The following is a 25,775-nucleotide window of genomic DNA, read 5'->3' as shown; positions in this document are numbered from 1 at the left end:
TGCCTAGAGTCATTGGTGGATTTCCCTGCTCCCTTAGAGAAAATCAAACTAATTTAGCATGGCCTTCAAGACCTCTGCCTGCCCCATCCGACTGCCCTCTGTCCTCTCCCTATTCCCCAGCCTGGACTCTAGCCAGGCTGCACTGTTGACACCTTTACAGGTGGGTCACTCTGTCTGCCAGACTGCGCGACAGAGGCATGGAGGAGGGATGTAAGGAACAGTGTATTCAGGGAGCTGTGCAAGGACCCTGTGACCAAGGCTCTATGTCAGTGTGTCCTAGGAAGGGAGCTCAGGGCCAGATGGAGAAGGGCGGCGCCTGCCTTATGAAGGTTTTGGGTTTTATTTGTGGGTGACTGTGAGCCTTTGGGAACATAACCAATATTTCCCAGGCCTCAGCAACCTGTGGACCCAAATAAAGTCCTAAAAACTTTAATGCTCCAAATCTGCTGACTTGTGGACCCCACTGCATAAGAGCAGTACCTTGGCCTGTCTCCTCCACCAATCTACTTCTGCCAGTTATTTCTGGGGGGGTCCACAAAGATGCCTCACATAGGCATCCACAGCCCTCTCATAATCTGGGCCTCCTAGCGAATTCAGACCTTGACCCCTATATGTGGTGTCAGTATATGGCAAGGGTGGTGGTTCAGTTCACTAGGGCTGCAAGGAATGCATTCAAAGCTCCGGGATCTGGGGGGATAGGGCAGAATGGGGGTCTGTGTCCCCCATGGAGCAGGTCTGAGCCCTGGGAGAGTGAAAACTAGCCATAAGAAGCCCATCAGGTTTTTTGAGGGGAGGCTAGAAGAGACTCTGGACCTCATGTCAGCCCTAACTGGATCCCCCCTTGACTAAAGTTTCCGAGCCAGGAGTGATATGATAAATCTGTGGCTTTGTAGGTGGTGGGTTGTAGGGCCAGAGATGGGGGTCGGGAAATCTTTAGAAGGCTACTGCAGAAGTTCAGGGAGAACAGAACAGAGTAACCTCAGTGGGATTAGATGGATGTTGGTAAGAGGTAGAATCAGGAATGTCTTGATCAATGGAAGCCAATTCTGAGGGGTCTAGTTTGAGTAATGAGGGCAGAAGAAGTGCCCTTGACCAGGGAAGGGGGTGAAGAGCAGGCTTTGCAGAGAAGATGAGTTCTGTTTGTCCATATTGACCTCCAAGCGCTGAAGTGGATTCTGGTAAATATCCCAACCAACCCTAAGGGCTGGAGATGGAGATTTGGGCGTCATCAGCACATTTCAAAAGTGCTATGCCTCCAGCCTGGCCCTGTCCAGTCTGCTCTTCTCACTGCAGCCAGATTGGTCTGTCTAAAAGCATCTTTTTTTTGTACCTGTTGCCTTCCCGGGCAGAGACTGTCGATGGCTCTCACTGTCTGTGTGTGAAGATCTAACCCCTCAGCCTCCACTGTCGGGTGCCCCCTGTCCGATCTCTGCCTTCCTGGATCAGGACTCCTTTGGTCACAAGTGACAGAAGTCTAGCACAAACTAGCTTAGGTCACAAGGAGAGCTTACTGGTTGACGTAGTCAGCTATGGTTTAGGGATGTGCGTGCCACCGGGACACCTTCCATCTCCTGCTCCTCTTCTCTTTGCATGCTGATTTCATTCAGCCCAATCTGATCCACTTGGTGGATCAACATGAGGTGAGGCAATCTCCATTCTTCCAGTCTCACGACATTTTCATCAGAGTGGGAAGAGTCTTCTTCACTTAGTTCCACTTAGAAAAATCCCAGGAAGAACTCTGATTGGGCCAGCTTGGGTCAGGGGCTTTTACCTGGGTCAGCCAGCAATGGCCAGGAAGATGGGGTCTGAACTACATGCTTGAAGAAAAGATGGAGCTCTCCTGGGGGGTAGAAGGGGTGTGGAGGGTTGTGTGTGTTTGTACGTGTGTGTGTAAAACCTCTGTCTGCTTCAGCCCTCTCCTCCCCAACCAGAACCTCCATCTGACCAAGCCCAGCTGCTCTTAGTTCAAATGCCCAAAATACCCTTCCTGTGCTCAAGTTTTATCCTCAAGGGCCAACCTTAATTCCCCATCCTCTCCTTCCTCCTCCTTACACTACATAGGGCCACGGTGACTTTTCTCATTTGACACAGGAGAAAAACCAAAGGACAAAGGTACAGTAACTTACCCAGGCCACAGAGCTGCAGGGGCAGGGATAAGATCCACGAAGTGGGTCTCCAGAGCTCAGGAATGTGTTTAAGTGTTTCTCTGTGTATGGTCTTCCAAGAGACTGTGCCCTCTTGAGGGTAGGGACCAGGGCCTCATCCCCCACTAGCAGCCTGATGGTTGGCAAATTGCTTGGTCATGATTGTTGATGGCCGTGAAGTGGTGCCTCCGCAGTCTTTCCCTTTCCACCCTCATCTCCTGGGCCTGGGGACAGGATCTTCCCTGGTGATTTGCACATTTTAATATTCTATGGGAACTGGAAGCTTTTCTCACAAGCAGGGACAGAGTAAACTAAATATTAATTATAATGCAGATGCCATCTTTTTCTAATCCTCTTAACTGCCCCTTACATGCAAATGAGTATCCACAGCCTTCTCTGGGCCTTTCCCACAGATCACCCGTGCACACACCCTCCCTCATCCTGGACTGAGGAACCAAACCTCCTGCAGTCTGGATCCCATTGTTGTGCCTGTTTTGAAATGCAGGCCCTAATGTCATGCAGCCCTTGCAAGATGACACCCCAAGCTCCATTCCTCTCTGGCTGGAACAGCTTTTGCTTGCTAGGAGAACTGTTGAAATGTGGGTTTCCATGTTAATCGAGGTTCCCAGCACGTCTGTGGAGCTGGCTCTGTGCCTCCAGAATGTGTTTTCCAACCATCTCCTGGGCTCCAGCTATTCCGGCCTGTCAAGATCAGACTTGCCGGGGCTGCAGAGATGTTCATTCCAGATTCAGAGTGACGTGCATGATTTTCAGAGCCAGCCTCAGCAAGCTAGGACTGGTCCTGGCCATGTAACCAGACCAGAGGTGCTGGGGTAGGCCAGCGGCAAGGTTTCTTCCATCCTTTGAAGAGGCAGGCGGCAGGCACTCATACGAGCTCCAGGCTGCTTTCCTTAACTGCTTCCCTCCCAAACACCAACCCCCCACGCCTTCGTGCATCAGACTGTCAAGGCCTCAAATGTGAACTATTTATTTTATATAACCAGATGAGTAGCATTCTGATATAAGACTATAATAGCAGTTAACAGCTATGTGCCAGGGTGTGTTCCATGTGCTTTACAGATATTGATTCCTTTCATCCTTATTAACGTCTCATCACATATTATTATCCCCATTTTGCAGACCAGGAGCCTTAGGCTCTACAGAGAGGTAAAGTCACTTTAAACCACACAGCCATTCAGTGGCACAGTGGCCTGTGGATGGAGGGGGCAGACTGGCTATGCTCTTAAATACTGTGCTGTAACATCTGTTGACATCAGGGTTATTAAAATGCTGGCGATAGGAAAGATGTAGCTAGACTCAGATTTCTATGAAAAGCAGCAAATATAGTAACTTAGGACTTTTTTAACTAAACTTCAATTTGGTTGAACAAATGTGGGCCTCATCTACCCCCTGCATTTGCTCTAGTTATCAGTGTACATGCTTCTCATCTCAGACCCCAGAACTAATGACTGGGACTGAGATGAAGTTTTAGAAGTGGAGCCATGTGAGTGGGTCATCATGACATAGTACTTACTAATCCTCTCTCCCTCCCTCCCTTCCTTCCTTCCTTTCCTGCTCAGTGTATACTTATTACTTAATTGATGTACATAGTACTTTATCGTACATCCCACCACCCCCAAAAAATGAACTGCTCCCAAATTTCTGGTGAATCAAATTTAGGCGAGCCTTGGAATAGGAGAAATGGGTCCTAGCTGCCTCTTTCTCTCATGGTGGCCATGGGTGGATTTGGTCCCTGGAATGAACCTGGCAAGTTCTGTGGGCAGAATGCTCTTGATCCAAAGCCTGGCGGCTGCCCTTCCTCCAGAGGTTGCGTCCCAGCTGCTGTGTGAGGTAGAGCTCAGGACGGCCGGCCGGAGCCCATGCTGCTGCTGCGAAGCCCAACTCTGTCTCTGGCCTACCCGCTGCCACCTCCTCCTCAAGATGAGGAGCTTGGCAAACGCCAAATCAAGACGTGCCATCTAGGAATGAAATTCAAATACAGGGACGAATCGTTAGAGAATTTGAGCTTGGAGAAAAGGTCATGTTACTATAATGTGGTCATTATTAACATTTATAGCATTTATGTGAGAGATTGATTATTCATGAGTTTTCTTGCCGTCTCTCTCTGTCTGGCAGTTGAAACACATAAAATCCAAAGGGCCAGTGAGTACTGGTTTCCATTCATGGTGAACTTTCTGAGAGAGAGCAGAGCTCTATTATACTTGCTCTGGGGTGTCATGATGCCCTGTCCCAGAGGCCTGCTGTCCCATGCCGAGAGAGAAATTGAGAATGACCCAGGTCCAGCCAGTCTTCGAGGCACACTGAATTCGGAAGAAACCGATGTGAAAGAGCTGGAAAATAGGAGGTAGGAGAAAAGGCTATAGGAACTGGAAGGGATTTGCACGATGTTCTTGGTTCCTCTTTATTTTCCCAAGATTGGAAGCCATTGCAGTGCTGGGACCTGCCCTTATTTGGTCTCTCCTTATGCTTAATTCTGGGCTGTGCATAAAGTAACAGCACATGTGAACATTATGGGACTAGAACTTATCTCTTCTACCTTTTCCTGAGAATGTAGTCTAAGGAAGGGCAGGAGGATTCTTAGGCCGTTAGTAGAATCAGTCAGAATTTAAGAGGACACTGATGGACACACAAACGAGGTAAAACTATTGCTGAGGTACTGTCGTGTTACCTTAAATCGCTAGAATCTACTTTGTAGCCCAAGAGACCCTAGAACTAGCCTAGGCCATGACTGAAATGGCTGTGTTTCAGGGGAAATTCAGATTCCTCCCAGATAGCAGCAGTTAAGTGGAAGGGCGTACTGTTAGCAAAAGTTTGGTTGTTTGGGGGAAGCCAACAGAATTCTGCCAGATGTCGCAGACATATGTGACCCGTGCCATTCCTGGTCCCCAAAGAGCACCAATATCAATCACAGTGCTCCCAAAGATAAAAACGGATATATTTTGCCAAATTATCTCATTCAGTCAACCCTCACCAACCATGGGGTTGACCGCCCATCAAAGTACTTCTCTATAGCAGCAAAATCATAGCTGGCAAGCACAGGGTCTCAAAAATATAGGCACTTTGGAAAAATAAAGGTCGTATTATATACGTGATTAAAACAGTAACTGAAAGTTCTAGAAGGCATCCACCCCCAAAATAACCTTTGTTTAATCAAGGATCCACTGCCAAAATAAACGTTATTTAATCATGAGGGTGACCACATGTGGGTGACTTTTGCCTCTTCAGTTGTCTGGGAGACATTGCCCACGTCATCTGCTAAGGTAGAAGCTCCCAGCTGCCAACTGGCTCTTTTTAGCGTAGTAGAACCAGCCCTCACTGGCTTGAAAGAAAGAGCCCTTTGCAATTGCTTGCTCACTCTGGCTTGGTCTTTCCCTCTCTCTTTCCCTCTCCTCTCCTCCATCACTTCTCTTCCCTGCTTCCCCTTTGAAAATACTAGTCTAGGCCATTGTGTAGCCTGCTAAATTTTCACAAATTACACAAGAGCTTAAGGGCATATTTTTTGAAGTCTAAACTTGCATCCAATCTTATTTGGGAGGGTGGGTCTTACTGATCTCCTTTTCTGTCCTCTCTAGGAACTGCCCTATAATGCCTCATCTCCCAAGTCTGCAGGTAGGGAGGACAGTAATTGTGGATTTTCCTCTAAGGAGTTAGGATAGAAGTAACAAGATAGCTGATGTTATATTTTTGGTAGCAAGTGTAAAACGTTATCTCAGAACCTGGAGTGAAAGATTGTTGCATAGAAAATACTAAGGAACCTTGCTGTTGGTGAGAGATGCTGAGTAAGAGAGAAAGGGTGGGGTGGTGGGCATCAGGAGGAAGGAGAATGCAAAGACAAATATGGGAATAGCATTTTGGATCAGGGTGAGTATGGTTTCAGTGGAGGGTTACACAGAGGATGGGACCTGCTGATCTCTACATCTTTAGAGCTCAGACCAAGAAGTGGGCCCAAGGCACAGCACAAGGCATTTAGGCTAGGCCTACAGACTAACCGTCAGGGTGGCTAAATAGGGGCCAGAGTCACAGTATCCTTAGGATTTAGTTCAGCTGCCACTGACAGGAACACTCAAAATAACAGGCTTAAACAAGATCAGAAGATCACATGGAAGACCTGGAGGCCGGCAATCCAGGGCCGGTGTGTTGGCCTCACAGTTATGAGGGACCTGAGTTCATTCGGGCCTTCTGCTCCCCCATTCCTATGGTGTGGCTTCCTCTTCATGGTCCAGGATGGTGTTGAAGCTCCAGCCATCATATCTCAGGTTAGAAGTCCCACCAACACTGCAGTTTACCCTTCCTTGGCCAGAGCTTGTGGCCAGTCATGTAGCCACATCTTCCTGTAAGAGAGGGAGATTCAGGAATGTCATCTTTTATCTGTGTGGCAAGATGCCCAGCCAAAACAGGGCTTCAAATAATTTGAGAGAGAAGAAGAGAACCTCGATAACTAAGAAAAGTCATAGACGTTCCTCATCTCGAGGTATTTGTTCATTCAGTGAATATGGAGTGTCTACTATATTCAGGCATTGCTTGAGGGCAGTGGGGAAGAAGGCAGATGGGTTTCTGTTCTCAAGAAACTTACAGTCTAGGGGGAGGCAAGACAGACAATACACTAACAGTAAATGTGTCCCGGTTGACAATCTACATTCTATACGCAAGTCGTTCCAATGTGCTGTCTTCAGATGTACCTGTACATAATTAATGATTGCAGCAGACAGTGTCAAACATCGCTGCTAATGCCTGCGGGCATCTTGGGCAGCCAACATCAGCATCTCTTTGATAGGAATTCAGCTCATCAAATACTCCTGAGGGCCTGCTGTGAGAAGAGTCATGAGGGAAGAGGAGGAGGAAGTAGTCAACAGTTAGTAAGCCAGAGCCCCACCTTGAAAGTGACCCCGGAGTCGGAGTCATTCTGTGGCCAGCGCCCTCATTGGCCAACATGCCCAGAATGACTCGAGGGTAAGAATCCAGCTGTAGAATCTCAAGTCTGTTTTCTTTTCCTTGAGTGGAGAGGAGTTGGGGCTCTTTCCTTGCTAAGGTGCAGAGCTGTGTGATGAGGAGAGTTTTGTGGTCCCTGTGGGCTTTTGAGGCCAAGCTGGGGAAGCTGGGAAAACACAAGGACATGGCCTTTTACTGCTTACTTGACCTTCAGCCAGCAGTCCCTGAGTTTGGTTTTGCTGGGAACTGGGCAGGCGTCTAAGTTCAGTTCCCATGTTTTAAGTGGGCGTGTGTTCTAAATTAAACCTGGAGCCTGGGTTGCCCACCCAGAACTCCTGCTCTGGCCGCTGTGCAATGACCTAGATCACTGATTCTCAAACTATCCGAGGTGAGGGACCAGTTTTTTTGTTTTGATTTAAGTTTCAATTTCTAATTTGTCACAAAAATGAAATATTAGAAAAATGAAATTAAAAAGACATACAAAATACAAACAGACTTCTGTTGTTAGATTCAAGAGACATAAAATTACTCTGCCCAATTGCTCTTAAAGTTTCTAAAGGCTAAGTCAATTCCTGGACTGGAGTTTTCCAGGAGCAAAGAGTTCAGGGCCATCAGTACCAGCCCAGGGTCTGCACTTCAGGCAGCAGTGTCCTCCAGGGCCAGGACCAGTCAGAGATGGCTGTCCTTCCCAGCTCTGAGTTAGGACAGTTCTGAGGAGAATGATGAAGCTCCCCCGCAGCCTAGGTGTGCCTCCTGCCCCGCACAGCTGTCTCTGGCGCCCCCTGCCTAGCTCCCCCTGTTTTTAACTGCCACCTGAGTAGGCTGATAGAAGGAACAGTTTGGCTGGCTCTCCTATCATAGTCCCCACGTGCAAGTAAAAACTTTATTGCACACTTGCAGCCAGAGAAATGAAAGGTCACAGCTAATTGTAATCATTATCCAGGCTCCCCTACCTGAACAGCGCTTTTGGCGTATACTGGTTTGATTAGCAAAGCAGCCAAACGCAAGGCGGGCGGTCGTCTCCGGCCGGCTGGCCTGGCCCGGCCAGCCCAGGCAGGGTGGGGGGTCACTGTTGACCCTGTGTTGCAGTTCTCCAAGGAGAGGCACATCATGGACAGGACCCCCGAGAGGCTGAAGAAGGAGCTGGAGGAGGAGCTGCTGCTGAGCAGCGAGGACCTGCGCAGCCACGCCTGGTACCACGGCCGCATCCCCCGACAGGTACTGCCCTCCTCCCCGCCAGCACACACCCTGCTGTTCTCAGACAACGCCCAGATTGATGACCCTGCAGGGTCACACTCCAAGGCCACATAGGAGCCAGCCCTAGTTTAGCCAAAAACAATTACTATAAACTGGCCTGTGGTGATTTAACTTAGGCCCATCTCTAAGGAGACCTTGGGAAGAGCTGAGGTCAGGAATCTAAAGTACGTTTCCACGTGCCCAGTAAGTGGATGAAAGAAAAGCAGGTGTTCCTGTGGTCGCCAAACACGGAGTGGGCAGGAGGCAGCAGCCACAGGGTGGTAACCTGAAGAAGTACTAGGTGGGGCTGTGGTTCAGATAATTGAACTCTTGGCTGGCTGCCTGCGGCCTCATGCCCTTTGGAACCTGCTTCCTTTTTAAGGCAGTGGCTTAATTTTTAATTTTTGAGGCACTGGCTTGTAGATGAAGAGAGGATATCATTGCAGTGAGTGGCACAGAGCAACAAGGCCACCTGTGCCCCAGTGGGGCCAGCAATTATTCCATCTCCATCCCTCCCCTACCCGGTCCCCTGGCTGGAGATGGGAATAAGAGGAATTACACCAGTGACTGCAGGCTCATGGCCTAGAATGTACTTTGTGATTGTCATTTGGGTGATAACCGTGAATAATGTTTTTTATTTAATAGTATAGAAGTTGAAAAATAAAATAAGCGCAAAATTGAAGTGTAGAATTCCCCTTGGGTTTTTATTGGAACCTGATCTGGCCAGTCATTCACCCAGGACATGACAGGAAGGGGGTGGGTTAGGTGGGGGGAAGGGCATCATGTTGTGAATTATTTGGTTTTTTTTTTGTGAGGAAGATGGGCCCTGAGCTAACATCTGCCAATCCTCCTCTTTTTGTTGCTGAGGAAGACTGGCCCTGGGCTAACATCCATGCCCATCTTCCTCTACTTTATATATGGGACGCTGCCACTGCATGGCTTGACAAGCGGTACGTTGGCGCGCGCCCAGGATCCGAACCGGTGAACCCCAGGCCACCGCATCACAGCGCGCGCATTTAACTGCTTGCGCCACTGAGCCGGCCCCTAAATTATTTTTTTAATGTAGCATATTTCTCAGCACTATCAAAGAAATAATCCTTATTCTAACTCTTTTTCTAGTTTAAAATTGATTGTAGTGGGCTGGCCCCGTGGCTTAGCGGTTAAGTGCGCACGCTCTGCTACTGGCGGCCGGGGTTCAGATCCTGGGCGCGCACCGATGCACCGCTTGTCCGGCCATGCTGAGGCCGCATCCCACATACAGCAAATAGAATGATGTGCAACTATGACATACAACTATCTACTGGGGCTTTGGGGGAAAAAAAAAAAGGAGGAGGATTGGCAATAGATGTTAGCTCAGAGCCGGTCTTCCTCAGCAAAAAAACAGGAGGATTAGCAATGGATGTTAGCTCAGGGCTGATCTTCCTCACAAAAAAAAAAAATTGATTGTAGAAAATACAGAGAGCAAAAAGAAGAAAATTAAACTCTCATCCATAATTTTCCCTCCTGGAGATAACCACTATGAACATTTTGATACAAATCCTCCCAGACTTTTTTAAATCAAGTATGAGATTATATGGAATATACCTTTTTGTAGCCCACTTTCTTCACTTAATGATATATCCTGAGAATTTTCTCCAGCTATAAAGTCTTTTTCCACACCATCCTACATTATATGTATGTCCATTGTGTATCTGCTCCACAGTTTTTTGGGACATTCTCACCAATATCCTTTAAGATAACCACTATGTTCGTAACTATAATTATTTCCTCAGGCCCAATTCCAAGAAATGGAATTTCTGTGTGAAAAGATATTTTTAAGGCAAAGATGCAATTTTAAAGTAACCATGGTAGCATACTAGTCTAAGCTAACTGATCAAATGTTGGAATGCCCTGGAAAAATTGTCAAAGTTTATAAAACTCATTCCTGTTACCACCATCCTTCCCTTATCGTGATCATAAAATTGGTTTCCCATTTGTCATGAGGTAAATTTTCAGCTGTACTTCATTCCAGATTGTCTGTCCGAACACTGTAACAATGACAATGATGGTAAGAGCCAACACTTGACTCCTTTACATCTTTATAGCTTTTCTATAGGTGATATTATTCCTGTTTTACAGTTGACATAACTGAGCCACAGAGAGATTACGTAACTTGTCCGAAGTCACACAGCAGAGCCAGAATGCAAACCTAGGCAGTCTGGCTACAGGAACGACTGTGCTACAACACACTATGAATTCTCCCTCTGCTATAAACATCAGCATCCTCATAGTTAATGATTTTTGAGTACCTACCTTGTTCCAGGCACTTATTAGTGCTTTGCATATAAAATGTATACAAATAGACAATCCTCCCAATAACTCGGTGAGATGAGGGACCTAGGCCCGATTTTTGTTCCAGCCCCTCCAGTGAGTAATTGTTGTGCCAAGAACCCACAGTGAGTCTCTTATTTCCCTTGCCTCCACCTGCGTAAGGACCCCTCCTCGCCATTGAACAGGCCTGGAGAGGGACATCTTAGGAGAGGGGCGTCTCTGAGGATGACTCACAGACACCAACAAACACCCTCCTCCATGTGTTGGGGATGGGGATCAGACTGGCCAGACACGAATTCTCTTATTTTCTGTCGCTTTACATCCTTCAGGTCTGCCTTCATGTCATCTTCTCATGACATCCTCCCGACCACCCTATTTAAAATGACAGCCCTCATCCCCTCCCTAGAATTTCTTGTCTCCCTTCCCGATTTACTTTTTCCTTAACTTGACATCTGACATACCATACCTGTTGCTTATTTATCCTCGCTAAAATAGAAACTTTCCACCAAAAATAGAAGCTCAGTGACAGTAGGGACTCTAGTCTGCTTCATTCACTGCTGTAAACCCAGTGTCTGCAATAGTCCTTGGCACATAGTAGATGGTCAGCAAATAGTTCTTAAATGAATGAATGGATCCTCTAAGAATCTTAAAAAATAAAGAGCCGACTGAGGAAGAAGAGACATAATTGCATTGTCTTCTGTTGGCCCAAAGAAGCGGGGAGCAGTGCAGCTTTTAAAAGGAGTGTAAGCTTGCCTTTCTTACGCCTCACTCACTGTTTTGTCCCAAAGGTGGCAGAAAACCTCGTGCAGCGGGATGGCGACTTCCTGGTTCGTGACTCTCTGTCCAGCCCCGGAAACTTTGTCCTGACCTGTCAGTGGAAGAACCTCGCTCAGCACTTCAAGATCCAGCGGACGGTGCTGCGGCTCAGCGAGGCCTATAGCCGCGTGCAGTACCAATTTGAGATGGAGAGCTTCGACTCCATCCCCGGCCTGGTGCGCTGCTACGTGGGCAACCGCCGGCCCATCTCCCAGCAGAGCGGAGCCATCATCTTCCAGCCCATCAACAGGACAGTGCCCCTGCGGTGCCTGGAGGAGCGCTACGGCACCTCTCCAGGCCGGGCCCGGGAGGGCGGCCTCACTGAGGGAAGGCCCGACATGGCCAAGAGGCTGAGCCTCACCATGGGCAGCGTCCAGGCCCGAGAGCAGGGCTTGCCCAGGGGAAACCTCCTCAGGTGGGTCAGGGCCTCTTCAGGTGGTGTTGGGACCACAAGGGGCACTCCGGGCATGCCCAGGCTCAGTTAGGCAGACAAGGAGCTCACCCTGGAACAGAGGAACCATAAAAGATGTTTGTAAGAGTACCAAGGGTTGTTGGAAGAACAGTCACGAGGAAGCACGTAATTAGTTCTCAGCTGAATTGAGGCCAAAAATAAATGATGCAGTTGCTGAGGAAGGGGAGGGCTGACCAGGGGAGACTTGGTGAAGGAGCTGGGATTCTGGCCAGTCTGAGAGCTAGGGAAAATTTGGATAGACGCTGCAAAGAGGAGGGTGTTCCAGGGCTTGGGGGGTGGTGCTCAGTGTGAGCATAAGTGTAGAGACAGAAAAGGGCAAAGGTTGCTTGGAGTCAGCAAGTTGGTGGTGCTGGAGCAAGGGGTCCATGTAAGGGGCTGGCAGGCGTAGGTTTAGGGAGGTGACCCCACCAGATGAGGAGACCTTCATGCCAGGCTAAGGGGTTTGAGGGAGCCTCAAAGACCTGACATGGTGAACGGGGTGTCCTAAGAATAAAATGGGACAGCGATGCACAAGAGGGGCGAGGAGAGAGACGAGCAGGAAGCCCAGTCAGTGAGTCGTGGAGGGTCAGGCTATGTGGCCAGAGAAGAGGCAGAGTCAGGAGGTGGGGGAACCAGGCTCCCCAGGACTCTTCTGCATGTGGGGAAGGTGGAGAAGGACCAGTCAGATACCACAGGAGGGACTGGGGGAGGTGGGTGGACTTTGGAGGAAAAACCAGTTGCACCATCTGAGATATGACCATCGGCTTGCTGAGAGCCAGTGTCCAGCAACAGGTTTGGGGTTCAGGAAGGGAGTTAGGCCTGAAGGCTTAGACAAGCCTTGGTCCACATGGAAAGGGTGGTTGACTCGGTGAGAACAGATGAGATTTCCTGAGACAGGAGACAGCAAGAGCCTGGGGGCTGCCGTCTGAACCTTGGGAAGGGGGAGAGAGTTCAGAGAACTGGCCGCCGAACTGAGGCACCCTGCCATCAACCAGTGAGGTGCCCTGTGTTTATACAGGACCTGCCCCTCGTGAGCTAAGAGTCCTGGTGCCTATCATCTAACCCGTGTCAGGAAAGGCAAGCAGGGAAGAGGCAGGCTTGCTAGGGCATAAGCCAGTCCCCAGCCCCGCTGTGACACAGCTTCTCTTCTCCGGCTCCCTGGTGGCTAAGCTTACACACTTAAACCAACATGTTTTATTCTACTCAGTGGTTTTCATTCTGGACCAGGAGGAAATGTCATAAACTGTAATTTCTAGACTGCAAAAATTCACAAGCAAAATACAGGACTCTGTGAGTAATAAATTATGGCCGTGTGCAACCAGGAAGCTCCGCTAGATGTTAGTCATTGTCTGGCTGTGGACCCTGTGTGCCTGGGCTCAAATGCTGGTGTACCACTGACCTGGTCAACCCTGGGCAAGCTACTTACCCTCTCTGGGCCTCACTTGCTTCATCTGGAAAGAATGAGCTTATGAGGGTTAAATGATTTAAGATATGCAAAGTGCTTAGAACAGGCCGGCACATAGTAGGTAGATGTTAATAACTATAATAATTATTATTTTCTGGAGGGCAGTAGAATTTCGGACTCAGGGCAGTTGCAGGGAGGAAGGCAAGAACTGATATTTAGAAATTCTCCTTTTCATAGTAATAAGATTGGACTTGAGATCCTTTAAAATATTAGAGTACCTTTTCTTCTGTTTCTTTTGGGAGTGGTGTTGGCTGCTCACCTGATGCACAGGGGAGGAGCCAGGCGTATTTGGCAATGCTGGGAACCCCTGCCAAGCATGGTGTGTGTGGGGAGGAGGGCCTCTTGGTCTGCCCTCAGCAACCCGGATTTAAAATATTTTTTTTTAAGATAAGAAGTGAAAGAAAGACTGAGCAAGTCTCTAAGTCAACGAGACAGGCCTCACAGAGGCACTCTTCGGATTGCCCTTTGAAAGCAGAGCTCCCTAAGCCTTGTCACCTCTTGGCACAGGCAGCGGGCCCAGAAATGTCTAAGCGTGGGGGTGGGGCGGGCTACCCAGGAAAGATGGCCCGAAGCCCCGCCCCCCCTGGCTCCGCACCTTCCTGCTGTGGGCCCGTTGGTTGGCTGGCTGGCTGCCGCGGGCAAAGGTGTGCGCTCCCAGCCAGGGTGCATTCCCGGGCGTTCTGGCCGCGGAGTCTGACCGCTCCGGTGATCACTGCCTAAGTATCGCTTCACAGAAGCCACTGCCTTTTGGAATTTGCCCTCTGCCCTGCCTTATCTCTGAGAGGTTGCTGGAATTTCTCTGTTGCTGGGAGTTTGGGGGTTTGGGGGTTTTTTTTCTTTGGTGCTTGCAAAGGTAGGACAGAAAGTTGCGACTTCTGTCACAGAAGCTTGTGGGAGGGCTGATGAAAGTTCATTGCACCTTGGCTGGTGCAGTTCTTTCTCTTGTAGCAAAAGAGAAATTCTGCTCCTTGGTGCTAATTAGAGAAATTGCCGATCTGGGTTGGCAAGGGACAGAGGAATGCGAGCTAATGTGTCGAAAGTTGGGTTCCACTTTTTCCCTCTATGGCTGTACTGTGCCTCCCAGTTGCTGCTTGGTGACCGGGCTCGTCCCTTTTCCCAACTCAGCAGGAGCAGGCTGGCCACGGGGCCCCTCAGTGCATCCGGGAGGATGGGTTTGACAGCCTCCCCGGGCGATCCTATGGATTATTTGGGGGACGCGGAGATTTGCACTGAAGTGGAAACTGCCCCACAGCTTCCTTCCTAACTGTGACACAGTGGGGCATGGCGGAAACGCGTGTTAGGTAAACAAGTCATTCCTCCTGGGTCTGTAAGTAATTTTGGGCTTTGTTAAAAGTACACATTCCAGTTCATCAGATTTTCCTGAGAGTATCCTGAAACTTTTACCCTGTGCTGCTCAGCGGGATGGAAAGTCTCAGAGGAGGCATTGGAGGACCTAATTGGATTGGTCGTGGGCGTGCAGGGATGGAGCCCACGGCACATTCATGTATTAATCGCCCCCATCAGTAATTTCCTCCATCAGCAGACATGCGTTTACTGTTGGGGTGTGCTGTAGCTCTCATTCTGAATAATCTTTTTTTAAAAAAAAACTTTCCATGACGCTGCCTAAAGGTTTTGTGATTTAATGACACATTTCTGCCCCACTTGTCTTTTGCTTCAGAAATAAAGAGAAGAGTGGGAGCCAGCCAGCCTGCCTGGATCACATGCAGGACAGAAGAGCCTTGTCCCTCAAAGCCCACCAATCGGAGAGTTACCTGCCCATTGGTAGGTCTTTGGGTGTTTGGGGCGAGGAGGGTGACTGTGTTCCCTGATTTCCTTCAGGCTGTTTTCCCTGCTCCATCTGGTCACTAATTTGGGAATAACATAAGGCTCCATGCCTACAGGCTGGAGGGTACGGGTTTGTAGAACCATATCCAGGTGTGAATCACTGAGCTGGACACTGTTTGTTTACTAGCTCTTAAGCCTCATAACAAGCCTTCACGATGGGCATGATTATCCTCTTTCCTCAGCCGAGGAAACTGAGGCAAGAGGTTACGTGCCTTGTCCAAAATCATCCATGTGGTAAGCAGCTAAGCCAGCATTTGAACCCAGATTTTCTGATTCCAAGCCCATTGCTAACTGGTGGTCTTCATGATGAATGAGCCTGCTCCTTTAGTCCCCTCCCAGGGCAGAGGGTGGGTGGGTCAGTCCTGGGGCTCCTGGTAGAGCAGCTGTCCAGAAAGAGCCCTCTTCCTCGCTCTTCCTCTCTATCGCCTTTCAGCCAGAAGAGTGAGAAGATGTGGGATGTGGGGAAACTGAGTAAGCAATTACGTTAGTGGGCTGTGGGACTGTCTTTCATTATTTTTATGACTGACCTTCCTTGAGACCACAAGGTGACTTTTCTAATGTCCCTTCATAAACCACCTCTATGTGGGCTATGTCAGTGTCTTTTTATCCCTCCCCAGTGTGTCTCTAGTTCTGCCTTAAAGCTGGCGGGGATCCACCTGGCTCTGAGGGTGACTCAGGGCCCCGATGCTCTGTGGCTACAGACTTCTGTTCTTTAGGGTGAGATTAGATTACTCACTGCCCTCCAGGCTCGATGTATTTTCCTGTTCTGACTGTACTGACTTCTGTGACCATAAAATGACATTACAGCCCAGCTGTTGGCAGTCACTGGGATTTAGAATTCCTCCAGAAGTGAGGTGGGGCCAACTTAGAAATGCTTGAAATGCTCTAGACTGCTCTAGGTTGGGCGCCAGGTGGTCATACTGAGTTATCTGTTGAGAGAGAAAATCAAAACCCAAGGGCATGAATTGAGGACTGGGAGTTGTCACTCTAGTTTTATTTGTTTTGTATTCTCTGCACAGCTGAGCTTTTTCTGATCCTCTCTTGTCCTCCACAGGCTGTAAGCTGCCCCCTGGTGTGGACACAAGCCCCTGCCCAAACTCACCCGTCTTCAGGACGGGCAGCGAGCCCACCCTGAGCCCGGCGGTGGTTCGGAGGGTCTCTGCGGACTCGAGGGCGGGGGAGGCGCTGAGGGGCTCAGACAGCCAGCTGTGCCCCAAGCCACCCCCCAAGCCCTGCAAGGCGCCCTTCCTCAAGGTCCCCCCGTCCCCATCCACCTGGCTCAACTCCGAGGCCAACTACTGTGAACTGAACCCAGCCTTTGCCACAGGCTGTGACGGGGGAGCAAGGCCGCCCTTCTGTGCCCAGGACAGCTATGTGGAGCTGCTGACAGCCAAGCAGAACGGGGCACCGGGTCCCCGGAACTCTGGCACCAACTACTTGATCCTTGATGACGATGATGGGGCAAGGCCTCGGGAGCAGCCGGCAGCGCAGGTAGACAAGGGGCAGGAGGACAAGGGCAAGTTTGTAATGCCCCTCCTGGAGACCGCCTCCTCGTTCAGGCCCAATGACTTTGAGTCGAAGCTCCTTCCTCCTGAGAACAAGCCCCTGGAAACAGCAATGCTGAAGCGTGCAAAAGAGCTGTTCACCAACCGCGACCCCAAGGTCATCGCCCAGCACATGCTGAGCGTGGACTGCAAGGTAGGTGCCCAGGCGGGCGGGGTTTTGTTCTGGCTTTCGAAAGTTTGGAAGTGGGGCTCTGTCTGGGCCTCACTCTGCCTTACCCTTTAAGTGTTTTTACTCATAGGGAAAGTCTAAAGATAACCTGGGTGTGGGGATTTATTTAAGGGGTGGGAACCACAGGCCGGGACAACTTATGCCCAGGCAGGAAGCTTGTAAAATTCACCTTGGACAGAGGGATGGCAGGCTGCTGCCCAGGGCCGTGCTCCCCGCACCCCTGCTGGTGTCTGCAGTTGCTGCAGAATCCTTCTCCCAGCTGCTGCTGATTTTTAAATTCTCCCCTGGCCTCAACTCCCTCAGAACTGGTAAAGTCAAGTCCAAAGGAGAGTAGATTGTCAATGAAAATGCCATTTCCGGAAGTAGCAGCCACCTTGGTTATTTTTATTTCATTATACATTATACATGTGCACATTAAATATTTATTTTATTGTTACTAAAATAGTCTTTAGGATAAACAAACATTTTTAAAGTTACCTTGATTTTTTGTATGAGTAATACTTGCTCGATTTTGAAAAATTATACAGATTAAGAGAAAAGAAAAAAATTAAAATCACACAAAGTCCAGTTTCCTGGTGATCACCATTCTTAACATTTTCTCTGCGAATAGATATGTGTAATAATTGCATACATGTGTGTTGGTTAGCCACAGAAATGGCGCGGGTCTATACATACTACTCCAAACCCTGAGTCTTTCCTCGAACAACATATCATGGCTCTCTCTCCGTGTGACTAAATAAATATATGTTTACATCATCATCATTTTTAATAGGAAGCATTTCTTTTAGATATGGGTGGCTTTTGTTCATAGGTGGTCTCAGGGCAATGTTATCCTTCAAAGAGATATTTCTAGAAAACAAGTGTCTCAGGCTGGAGGGGGCTGAGCCCTCCTCTCAGTATAAAGAGACAGATCCCTGCATTGAGGACAGGTAAGGCCTTGGTGAGATTTGAAGTCTCTTTCCTTTGTAGCACTGTGTAGTCAATTAGCTGCTACACAGCTAATGTAGTCAATTAGCTAAATAACGTCAGGGCTTATTTAGAAACTGAATTTTCCTACATAAATTTCCTGGGCCATGAATCGTAACAGGAAGTCTAGTCTCTGAGCACTCGCCAGGGAGATCCCCGGTTGATTGAGGCTCACGGGACAGGAGGCTGCCCACAACAGGGAAACATTAACTAGGTGCTGGCTGTTCTGGGGTAAAGAAATCCTTTCCTGAAAACAGAACTAGGGATAACTCAGTACCTCGTCACCAGGCGTGGGAGGTGGTCCGTGTGACTGTGTGACTGTGTGTGCGTGCGTGCGTGTTTATGTGTGTGTGTGTGTGTGTGTGTGTGTGTGTGTGTGTGTGTGTTGGGGGTGCCACACCCTTGCCCAGCAGGCCGGAGAACAGAGCCAGGAAAGGGCTGTGTTGGGAGAAGATGGGCGTGTTCACTGGTTGGCTGTGTGCCCTTGGGCAGTGCTCACAAGTGGTTGGATAATTTGCTGTGTTAAATCCTCACCTCATTTTAGTGTTAAATCCTCACCTCATTTTAAAGCGAGCTAAACCCGTTTGGGCAGAAAGAGGATTTAGGATTCCTGTTCTAGTAAGTACCTCATACTGGGCCCTGGATCTGAGAGCAGAACTGAGCCAGCAGGCCAGGAGCCTGGCGTGAACCTGTTTGGGATCTCCATGGAGGAAGCTCCTTATGCAAACATGGGTCTGGGTGTACAGAACAGCCTGATTCCCAGGAGGAAATGATTCCTTCTTCCTTGTGGCCTCAGGCAGGGCTTGTGGTAGTCTAGGAGGAGGTGAGATGCCCGAACACTCTTTGCAGGAGGGTCTGGAACCTTCCCACCGCCTTGGCAGCCATAAAACTAGAGCCCAAGTCTGTTCTCAACTGAAGGAACATGTACCCTGCCCTTTCTTGTTCTGTTTCTCTCTTCTCCTGGTGGGGCCCCACTCCTGTCTGCCCTGCAGGCACCCCTGGAAGAGGGGCTGGATAGAGCCCCCAGGCAGTGAGGCAGAGAGCAGAGCGGGAGCCCCCTGACTCTGCCCGCCCCCAGCCCCCAAGGGCAAGGCTGCTTAGTCTTCCATCCACCGTCCTCCCTCCTGAGTCCAAGGCCGTTTCCTTATTCTCTTCCTGGAGCCACTCTCTTCAAGGCTTTGCCAACAAAGCAGGTACAACCTGCATCTCTAAAAGGGAAGTAAAAAAGGGCTGTTGTTACCCACTCCAAATGCAGCAGTAGCCAGACGGGCCACCCGGAAGCCGGAGACAGCACCGGGCAGCATCTGGGGCCCAAGTGCTGGTTGCCACCCCACGCACAGAGCCCGGGGCTGGCGCCCTAAAAGCCATCAGGACAATGGGTGGTCCTGAGCACCTCAAGGCTGCCTGCCAGCAGTGTCCGGCCCCTCCCAGGGCTGAGGCCGGGGTAGGCATCCACAGAGCCCCTCTCACCCTGCTGTGGGCGCGCCCTGGCCTCACTCACAACCCACTTGTCTTTCCAGTAGCAAGAAGCGAGGCCCGGGAGTTAAGAGCTTAGCCTCTGGGGATGAGCTGCCTGAGTCTAATCCAGCCTTTCCCCCCTATAAAAGGAGAACAATACCAACTACCCAGGTGGTTGTGAGGACCAAATGGGATAACACATGTAAAGCCTCCGCACCATGCCTGGCCCAGAGTGAGGCTGAGTGTTTATTGTGTTACGTATTCAGTCTTGATGGAGCACCTACTGTGGGCCAGGCAGAGAGGGACAGTGATGGAGGAATTCAGACCACAACCCAGGCTTGAAATGCTCTGCAGGGGAAGCCACAGGAGCTGTGGGGCCTCTGAGGCAGAGTCTTGAATATGGGGGAGGGAGGGGATCAGGGTGGGGATGTCTGAGATGAGTTTAAAAGGCTGAATAGGAGTTGGCCAGATGAAGAACACCAAAAGCATCTTCCAGACAGCAGACAACACATATGCAGAGACTCGGATGTCAAAAACCATGAGGGGAGGGGTTGGTTTGCGGAGGATTCACTCTGTGTGAGCATTGAGGTGGGGATAGGAGTGGGATGGGGGAGGGCCTGGTGTATTTCGTTTTTTTTTTTTTTTTGGTGAGGAGATCAGCCCTATGCTAACATCTGCCAATCCTCCTCTTTTTTTTTTCCGAGGAAGACTGGCCCTGGGCTAACATCCGTGCCCATCTTCCTCCACTTTATATGGGACGCCGCCGCAGCATGGCTTGCCAAGCAGTGCGTTGGTGCGCGCCCGGGATCTGAACCTGCAAACCCCGGGCCACTGCTGCGGAGCGCGCGCACTTAACAGCTTGCGCCACCACCGGGCCAGCCCCTGGCTTATTTCCTTTGATGTTCTTAAGTCTCTACTTCTGGGCTCCTGTCAGGTTGCTGCCTCCAAAGCACTTGGCCATCCAGTGAGGGAGACAGGCCCATAAGTGCATAGTACAGATTACAGTCCTCTGCTGAGGGCAACAGAGACGGTGAGAGGAGCCAGACGATCTCATTGCAGTTTAGAAGGTCCCTGGGCAGCTGGGAGGAGGGCCAGGTGAGGCAGTGGGATAAGGAGCGAGCAGAGTCCTGAGGTCCTACAGAGCTAGGATAGTGAAGATCAGAAGAGCAGAGGGAGGCTGGAACACTCCTCATGGGACACTGATGTTGCCCTGCCCTGTGAGTCCAGCTCACAGTAAATGCTCCAGAAGTGTTCACCCCCCTCTGCTCTGTGGGCTGCACGGCCCTGAGCACTTCCCAGGGGACCTACAAGGCGAGCTCAGGACTTCCTTGCCCCATTGCTCAGCCGTGGAGCGAGCAGGTAGAGGTGCTTCCTGGTAAAATCTCAGGGAAGTGACCAGGGAATTGCATTGTTTACATGCAGGAAAACAGCATTTTTTAAAACTTTTCCTCACTGAAGGAAAACAGACTGGAGGCTTCCCTCGGGGCAGGTCTCACTCTAGATGCTAGTGCTTCCAGAACAAAACTGAATCAGTTACAAGCTGTTGAATCTCGTTACACAGAGTGTGCGTGGATCTGGAGGGCACCTCCACAGAGGTGCTGGGTGTGGAGCCTCTGACAGGGCAGCTGTCCAAACAAGCAAGCCAAGTGTGTGTGACCACAGCTGGCTGGGGTGTGCACCTGGGGTGCCTTGCCATGGTCAAGGTGTAAATCTCTTTCCAGAGACTGGGCCAGAATTCTTCCCCCTTCCACATGGCCTATGATTCACAACTTGTATTTTCGAATAGCTTTTTGGAGTTCTAAGGTCATTTGATCCTTTGGAAAGTGCCTGAAAAAGGTGAACGTAGCAGTTGTGTTAGAGAAGGGGAAACTGAGGCCCAGAGAGCACAGTATGAATTCTGCATTCTGTTCTGGAGTCTGCGGCTTGAGAGCTAATTCCCCCAGGCTCATTTCCCCAGGGCTGACAGTGGTTCCTTTGCTCAGCCACAGAAGTTAAGGGTCAGGGTTAAAAACATCAGCTAAACTTCCAGATGTTTTTTGTGGCCTATTATGAAGACATCTGGACTGTTCGTTTGCCCAGGATAATTATAGTCGAGGACAGCCCCACCAGATGGAGAAGAGGAAATGTCCAGTGCCTGCCATGTGTCCAGGGTTGGGTAGACCCCTCGTATCTGCTGGTTGTTCTGTTAGTACATCAGTGCTCTGTGAGGCGCCATTAGCCCCATGTTAGAGACCCACTGACTCAGTTGTAACATTTCGAGGTAACATGGAATAATGATAAATGGTCAACTAAAATCTGGTTCCGGTAAACTATGATTACACGCTAGAACTGAGATGGGGAGAGCTGGCTGGGACAAACAAACAAGGGTTTCCTTTAAGGAAAACCTCTCGGGGGGGGGAAGTGGGTGTGTTTGAGACTTCGAGTTTCAAATTGCCATACACATTTCTAATAGTTTCCAGACGTATGGCGCATTTACTGAGCCCAGGAGAGGCGTAATTAAGGGTAATAGCAGCCAGCCCTGCCATTAAGTGAGAACAGGAACGGCGAAGCCTGCAGCAGAGGGGCACTTGGACAAGATTCTGCTTTTCCACTGCAGGGGATCAGTCGGCTCCACACACACGCAGCCCTGCTGTTGGCAGCAAAACGTCGCAGCAGGATCTGGCCTGTGTTAGACAAAAGCTCAGAGAACTACACTGTTCTCTGGCTAGGCAGAAACACCACATCTGCAGAGTCTGCAGACCAATTTAGGTGCTTTCCACCCAGGTTTTATATTCCAGTATGTGTATTAAAATCCTCCAAATATCATATAAAAACTGTATTTTCAGATGCCGCTGCTCAAAAAAGAAGTCCAACAAGTAAAGTGCATCCACATGGTCCCAGTTCAGTGTATTTCTTTTCTTGTGCTAAATTTGTGTTCACAGCAAGCCCACTTTCTGATCCAGTATATTTCAACTTGTGTTCTTGACAGGTCACTAGGATACTCGAAGTCTCTGAAGAGATGAGGAAGAACATGGGCGTGAGCTCGGGGCTGGAGCTCATTACCTTGCCTTATGGTCACCAGCTGCGCCTGGACATAATTGAAAGGTAAGCAGTGCTGTGCTCTGCATTTCCGGCCCTTGCAACTCCTCACAGGCCGTCAGAGCAGCAGGTTTCAGAGCAGAGAAAGGCGCAGCACCGACCTGCCCCAGAGCCACCTCACTCAGGCCTGTAAGCCCCAGCTGACTTTTCCCAGAAGCCTGAGCCAGAGAATTCCTGGAGGTGCACAAAGAGACAGCACAGAGAAATCAGAGAAGAAAGAACACGTTCCTGTCCCTGCTCCAGCAAGGGGTGGAGGAGAGAACAGACGATCGGCCTGTGCAAGCAGAAGTCACCACTCTTGCCTGCCCATGCCGGAGCTGGGGTGCTGCGAGCGGGCGGTACACTCGGACATCTTGCCAACTAGAGCCCCGCCTCACTGAGCTGCAGCTCCTTGGCCTCCAGATCGCTTTAGGAATTAAGTGGGAGTTTGTGGGAAAGGTTGGGAAGAACAGAGTCTGAATAGTGTTTTCTTTGAGGGGTGGACAAATGGGGGTCAGAGGACAGGGGATGACAGCACTCGTGCCCCCGCCGTGCCCCTCTGAAGCATTATTGCCCTCTTCTCATGCAAAGCTGGGTCCCTGGCTGTCCACTAAAACCCACACGTGTGAACACTGGCCGTTTAGACATTAGAAAGACAGAAATAGGCATGTTTTTAAGAAAAGAAGCACTAGACTGGATTCTCATATTACCATAGAAGTTGGCCTTTTTGATACACACAAAAAGACAGTTGGTTTTGGGAAGACCATCTTGTTATCTTAAGTTTTCTGTTTCTCCAACCAATTTCCCAGTTGCCGTGACACACATGTGGGTTTTAATGGACAACCTGAGCCCTGGCTTTGCGTGAAAAGAGGGCAGTGATGCTTCAGAGGCCAGGGGGCCGATGGCTTTCCACGATGTCCTAGGTCACAGTGCTGTCCAGTACAACTTCTGTGATGGCGGGGATGTTCCCATCTCTTTACCGTAGCCACTAGCCACACATAGCTATTGAGCTCCTGAAATATGGCGACTGAGGGACGAAATGTTTTATTTTCCTGTTTACTAGTTTAAGTGTGAATAGCCACTTGTGGAGTGGACAGTGCAGTCCTAGGGTGTCAGCCCCTAGAAAGTAAACCGTGCATTTCAGGCAGCCTGGGGGATCGATACAGCTGCTGCTTTCAAGGTTCCCTGGCTAGAAAGCAGACAAAGTGGCTCCAATGGCCCTGTTGCTCTGGCTCCACAGCTGCAGACTACCCCATAGAAAACGCCTAGAGTGCTGAATGGAGACTTCTGGGAGGCAGGAGGTTAGGAACTGGCCCGTGCTGACTTCGTTCAGGCATCTTGTTGTTTAATACCTTTGGGGAATTGTAGGATGACTTCTGAATCTTCCTACTTTTCCTGATCAGACTCTTCTAGATTCCAGCCTCTCTCCAGGCATCCTCTTCCGGCCCCATGCTCTGGGGTCCCGGCTTCTCAGTTCCACTGACTTGTCCTCTGTCGTCTGGGCCCAGTGGTCACTGCTTCAGCAGAGATGAGCTGGGCCGCTGCCCTTCCCCATTTCTCATGTGATACGTTTCAGCCTGAAAACTTCCCAGGTTCCAGACCATATTTTATCAGTGTTGTTAGGTGTGTGGACGTATGTTCTGGGCGCAGGCTGAGGTTGGCAGGCTGGGAGCTTCTAGCTAGGCTGTTTTCTGACTTCCACTCCATCTACATCCGTTTCCTCTTTCTTCTGATTGCCGCTTGCCTGGGTCTCACTCCTTGGCTTGTTTCCTGTCCAGGGCGGACCTGTGGGATCTGCCTGCTAGAGCCTGGGGAGCAGTTGTCTTCATTCAATGTGTTTGCTAAATAAAGGCCAGGGTTACAGCAGGCTTGAAGGGTCAGATGACATCATCTCCTTGTATTTGAGAACCAAGTACAAAACCACCCTTTATTTTTAACTTACCACTCACCCATTCCAGGCCTACTGAGTGGCGCTGTCCTTCAGGTAACCTTTAGTGCCTCCCTGCTGACCCTGGAGCTCCTGCTACAGACCTGCCTGCTGGGTTGTTTCCCGTAGTGGTGTATGCAGGAGGTCTGAGGCAAATGTTGGTTGAATGAATGGATACAATTACCCAATTAACCGTTGATATAACGCCAGGTCTTAAAGGAGTCAAGAACCTGTCTTTTATTAAGAGCCATTAAAACATAGGAAAAAAACACGGAATAAAGAATAGATTGAATGCAACGTGGGAAGTTAGTTTACTATAGTTAAAAGAAACATCTAAAATGTTCAGTTCAGCCTTAACACTTTGCAAATGGGTAAAAAACTCTTTGATAAATACAACAAATAATAAAAATATAGTTTATGCTAGGATCCATTAATTAAGAAAGACAAGAAATCAAGAAAAGAGATAGAGACAAACAGGCGAAATGGACCCAGAACAGAGGGAGAGATGTGCACAATGAGACAATTATAGTGACAACCTCTGTTTGCTAGGTGCCTGCCAGTGATGGGCACTAATTATTTTTACACCCACACACGGTCTCTATTTCTCACAACAACACTTGTTCCCATTTTATAGATGAAGAAATCGAGGAGTGGAGCAGTCAGGTTACAGCCTAAGGTCCCACTGGGAGTAAGCACCATACGTACATATATGTACAAACACAGAGACGGCAGAGCTCATAACTTATTTAACAAACACTGGAGAAACTAGTAATGCTAGGCTCTAGATGAATCACGCCACCCTTGGTCAAGGAGAGCGAGAGAGAGACCAGCACACGTGGGCACAGAGAGAAGCAGCTAAGGAGTGACATCCTTAGCCGTGAACTTTCAGGACAAGGTGGCCCCAGTGTTTGAAAGGAGTATTGTATTTTAGAAGCACAGCTGTGAATCGGGGCTTCACCTCTAGCACTTGTACCACAGCCTGGAAGAAATGTAATTGAGGCCATTCTGGCCCCATGCAGTCCACTCCCTGGCCCTGGTTTAGAGGGAAGGAGAGGGATTGCAGTCTGTGCTGCCTGCTACAAAGGAGCCGCTCTGTGACCCCATTCATATTAGTCCCATTGTCATGTAGAGAAAAGATCACTCTGCTTCCTGTTCTGGGTCGGTGAGGTTGACCCATGTAGTTCAGGATAAGAAAAGGGAGGATTGTTGGCAGGTACAAGATTTCAATTTTGCTAGGGTCTGACCTTACAGGGAAGTTCCTGCTGGTCAGCTATTCAGTCTTTGTCCACATCACTGTTCACTTTGTGGCCTCTTGACCGGAGCCGTGGACACTCCATTCTTAGCTCATTCTTTCCTTTGTTCCGACACCCATATCATCTTCCTGGATCAGCATATTCTCTCATTTTTCTGTCCCTT

At 49.5% G+C, this 25,775-nt stretch overlaps 1 protein-coding gene across 6 annotated transcripts in view; it reads left to right on the top strand.

The window, feature by feature from the left end:
- The window catches only part of BCAR3 (BCAR3 adaptor protein, NSP family member), a 130,653-nt gene that overhangs the window by 90,524 nt on the left and 14,354 nt on the right, over nt 1-25,775 (top strand). For 5 of the 6 annotated variants that reach the window (XM_058538560.1, XM_058538566.1, XM_058538561.1 and 2 more), the window contains 5 exons: nt 8,184-8,312; nt 11,429-11,871; nt 15,051-15,154; nt 16,272-16,915; nt 22,344-22,459. In XM_058538560.1, coding sequence (XP_058394543.1) covers nt 8,184-8,312; nt 11,429-11,871; nt 15,051-15,154; nt 16,272-16,915; nt 22,344-22,459 — 1,436 coding nt within the window. Of the gene's footprint in view, nt 1-3,823; nt 4,510-8,183; nt 8,313-11,428; nt 11,872-15,050; nt 15,155-16,271; nt 16,916-22,343; nt 22,460-25,775 lie in introns of those variants that run through there. The other variant, XM_058538562.1, reaches the window with a different exon arrangement.

Source organism: Diceros bicornis, chromosome 4, assembly GCF_020826845.1.
Source record: "Diceros bicornis minor isolate mBicDic1 chromosome 4, mDicBic1.mat.cur, whole genome shotgun sequence".
NCBI lineage: Eukaryota > Metazoa > Chordata > Mammalia > Perissodactyla > Rhinocerotidae > Diceros > Diceros bicornis.
Note: the sequence above shows the minus strand (reverse complement) of the source record. Positions and strands in the feature narration are given on the sequence as shown.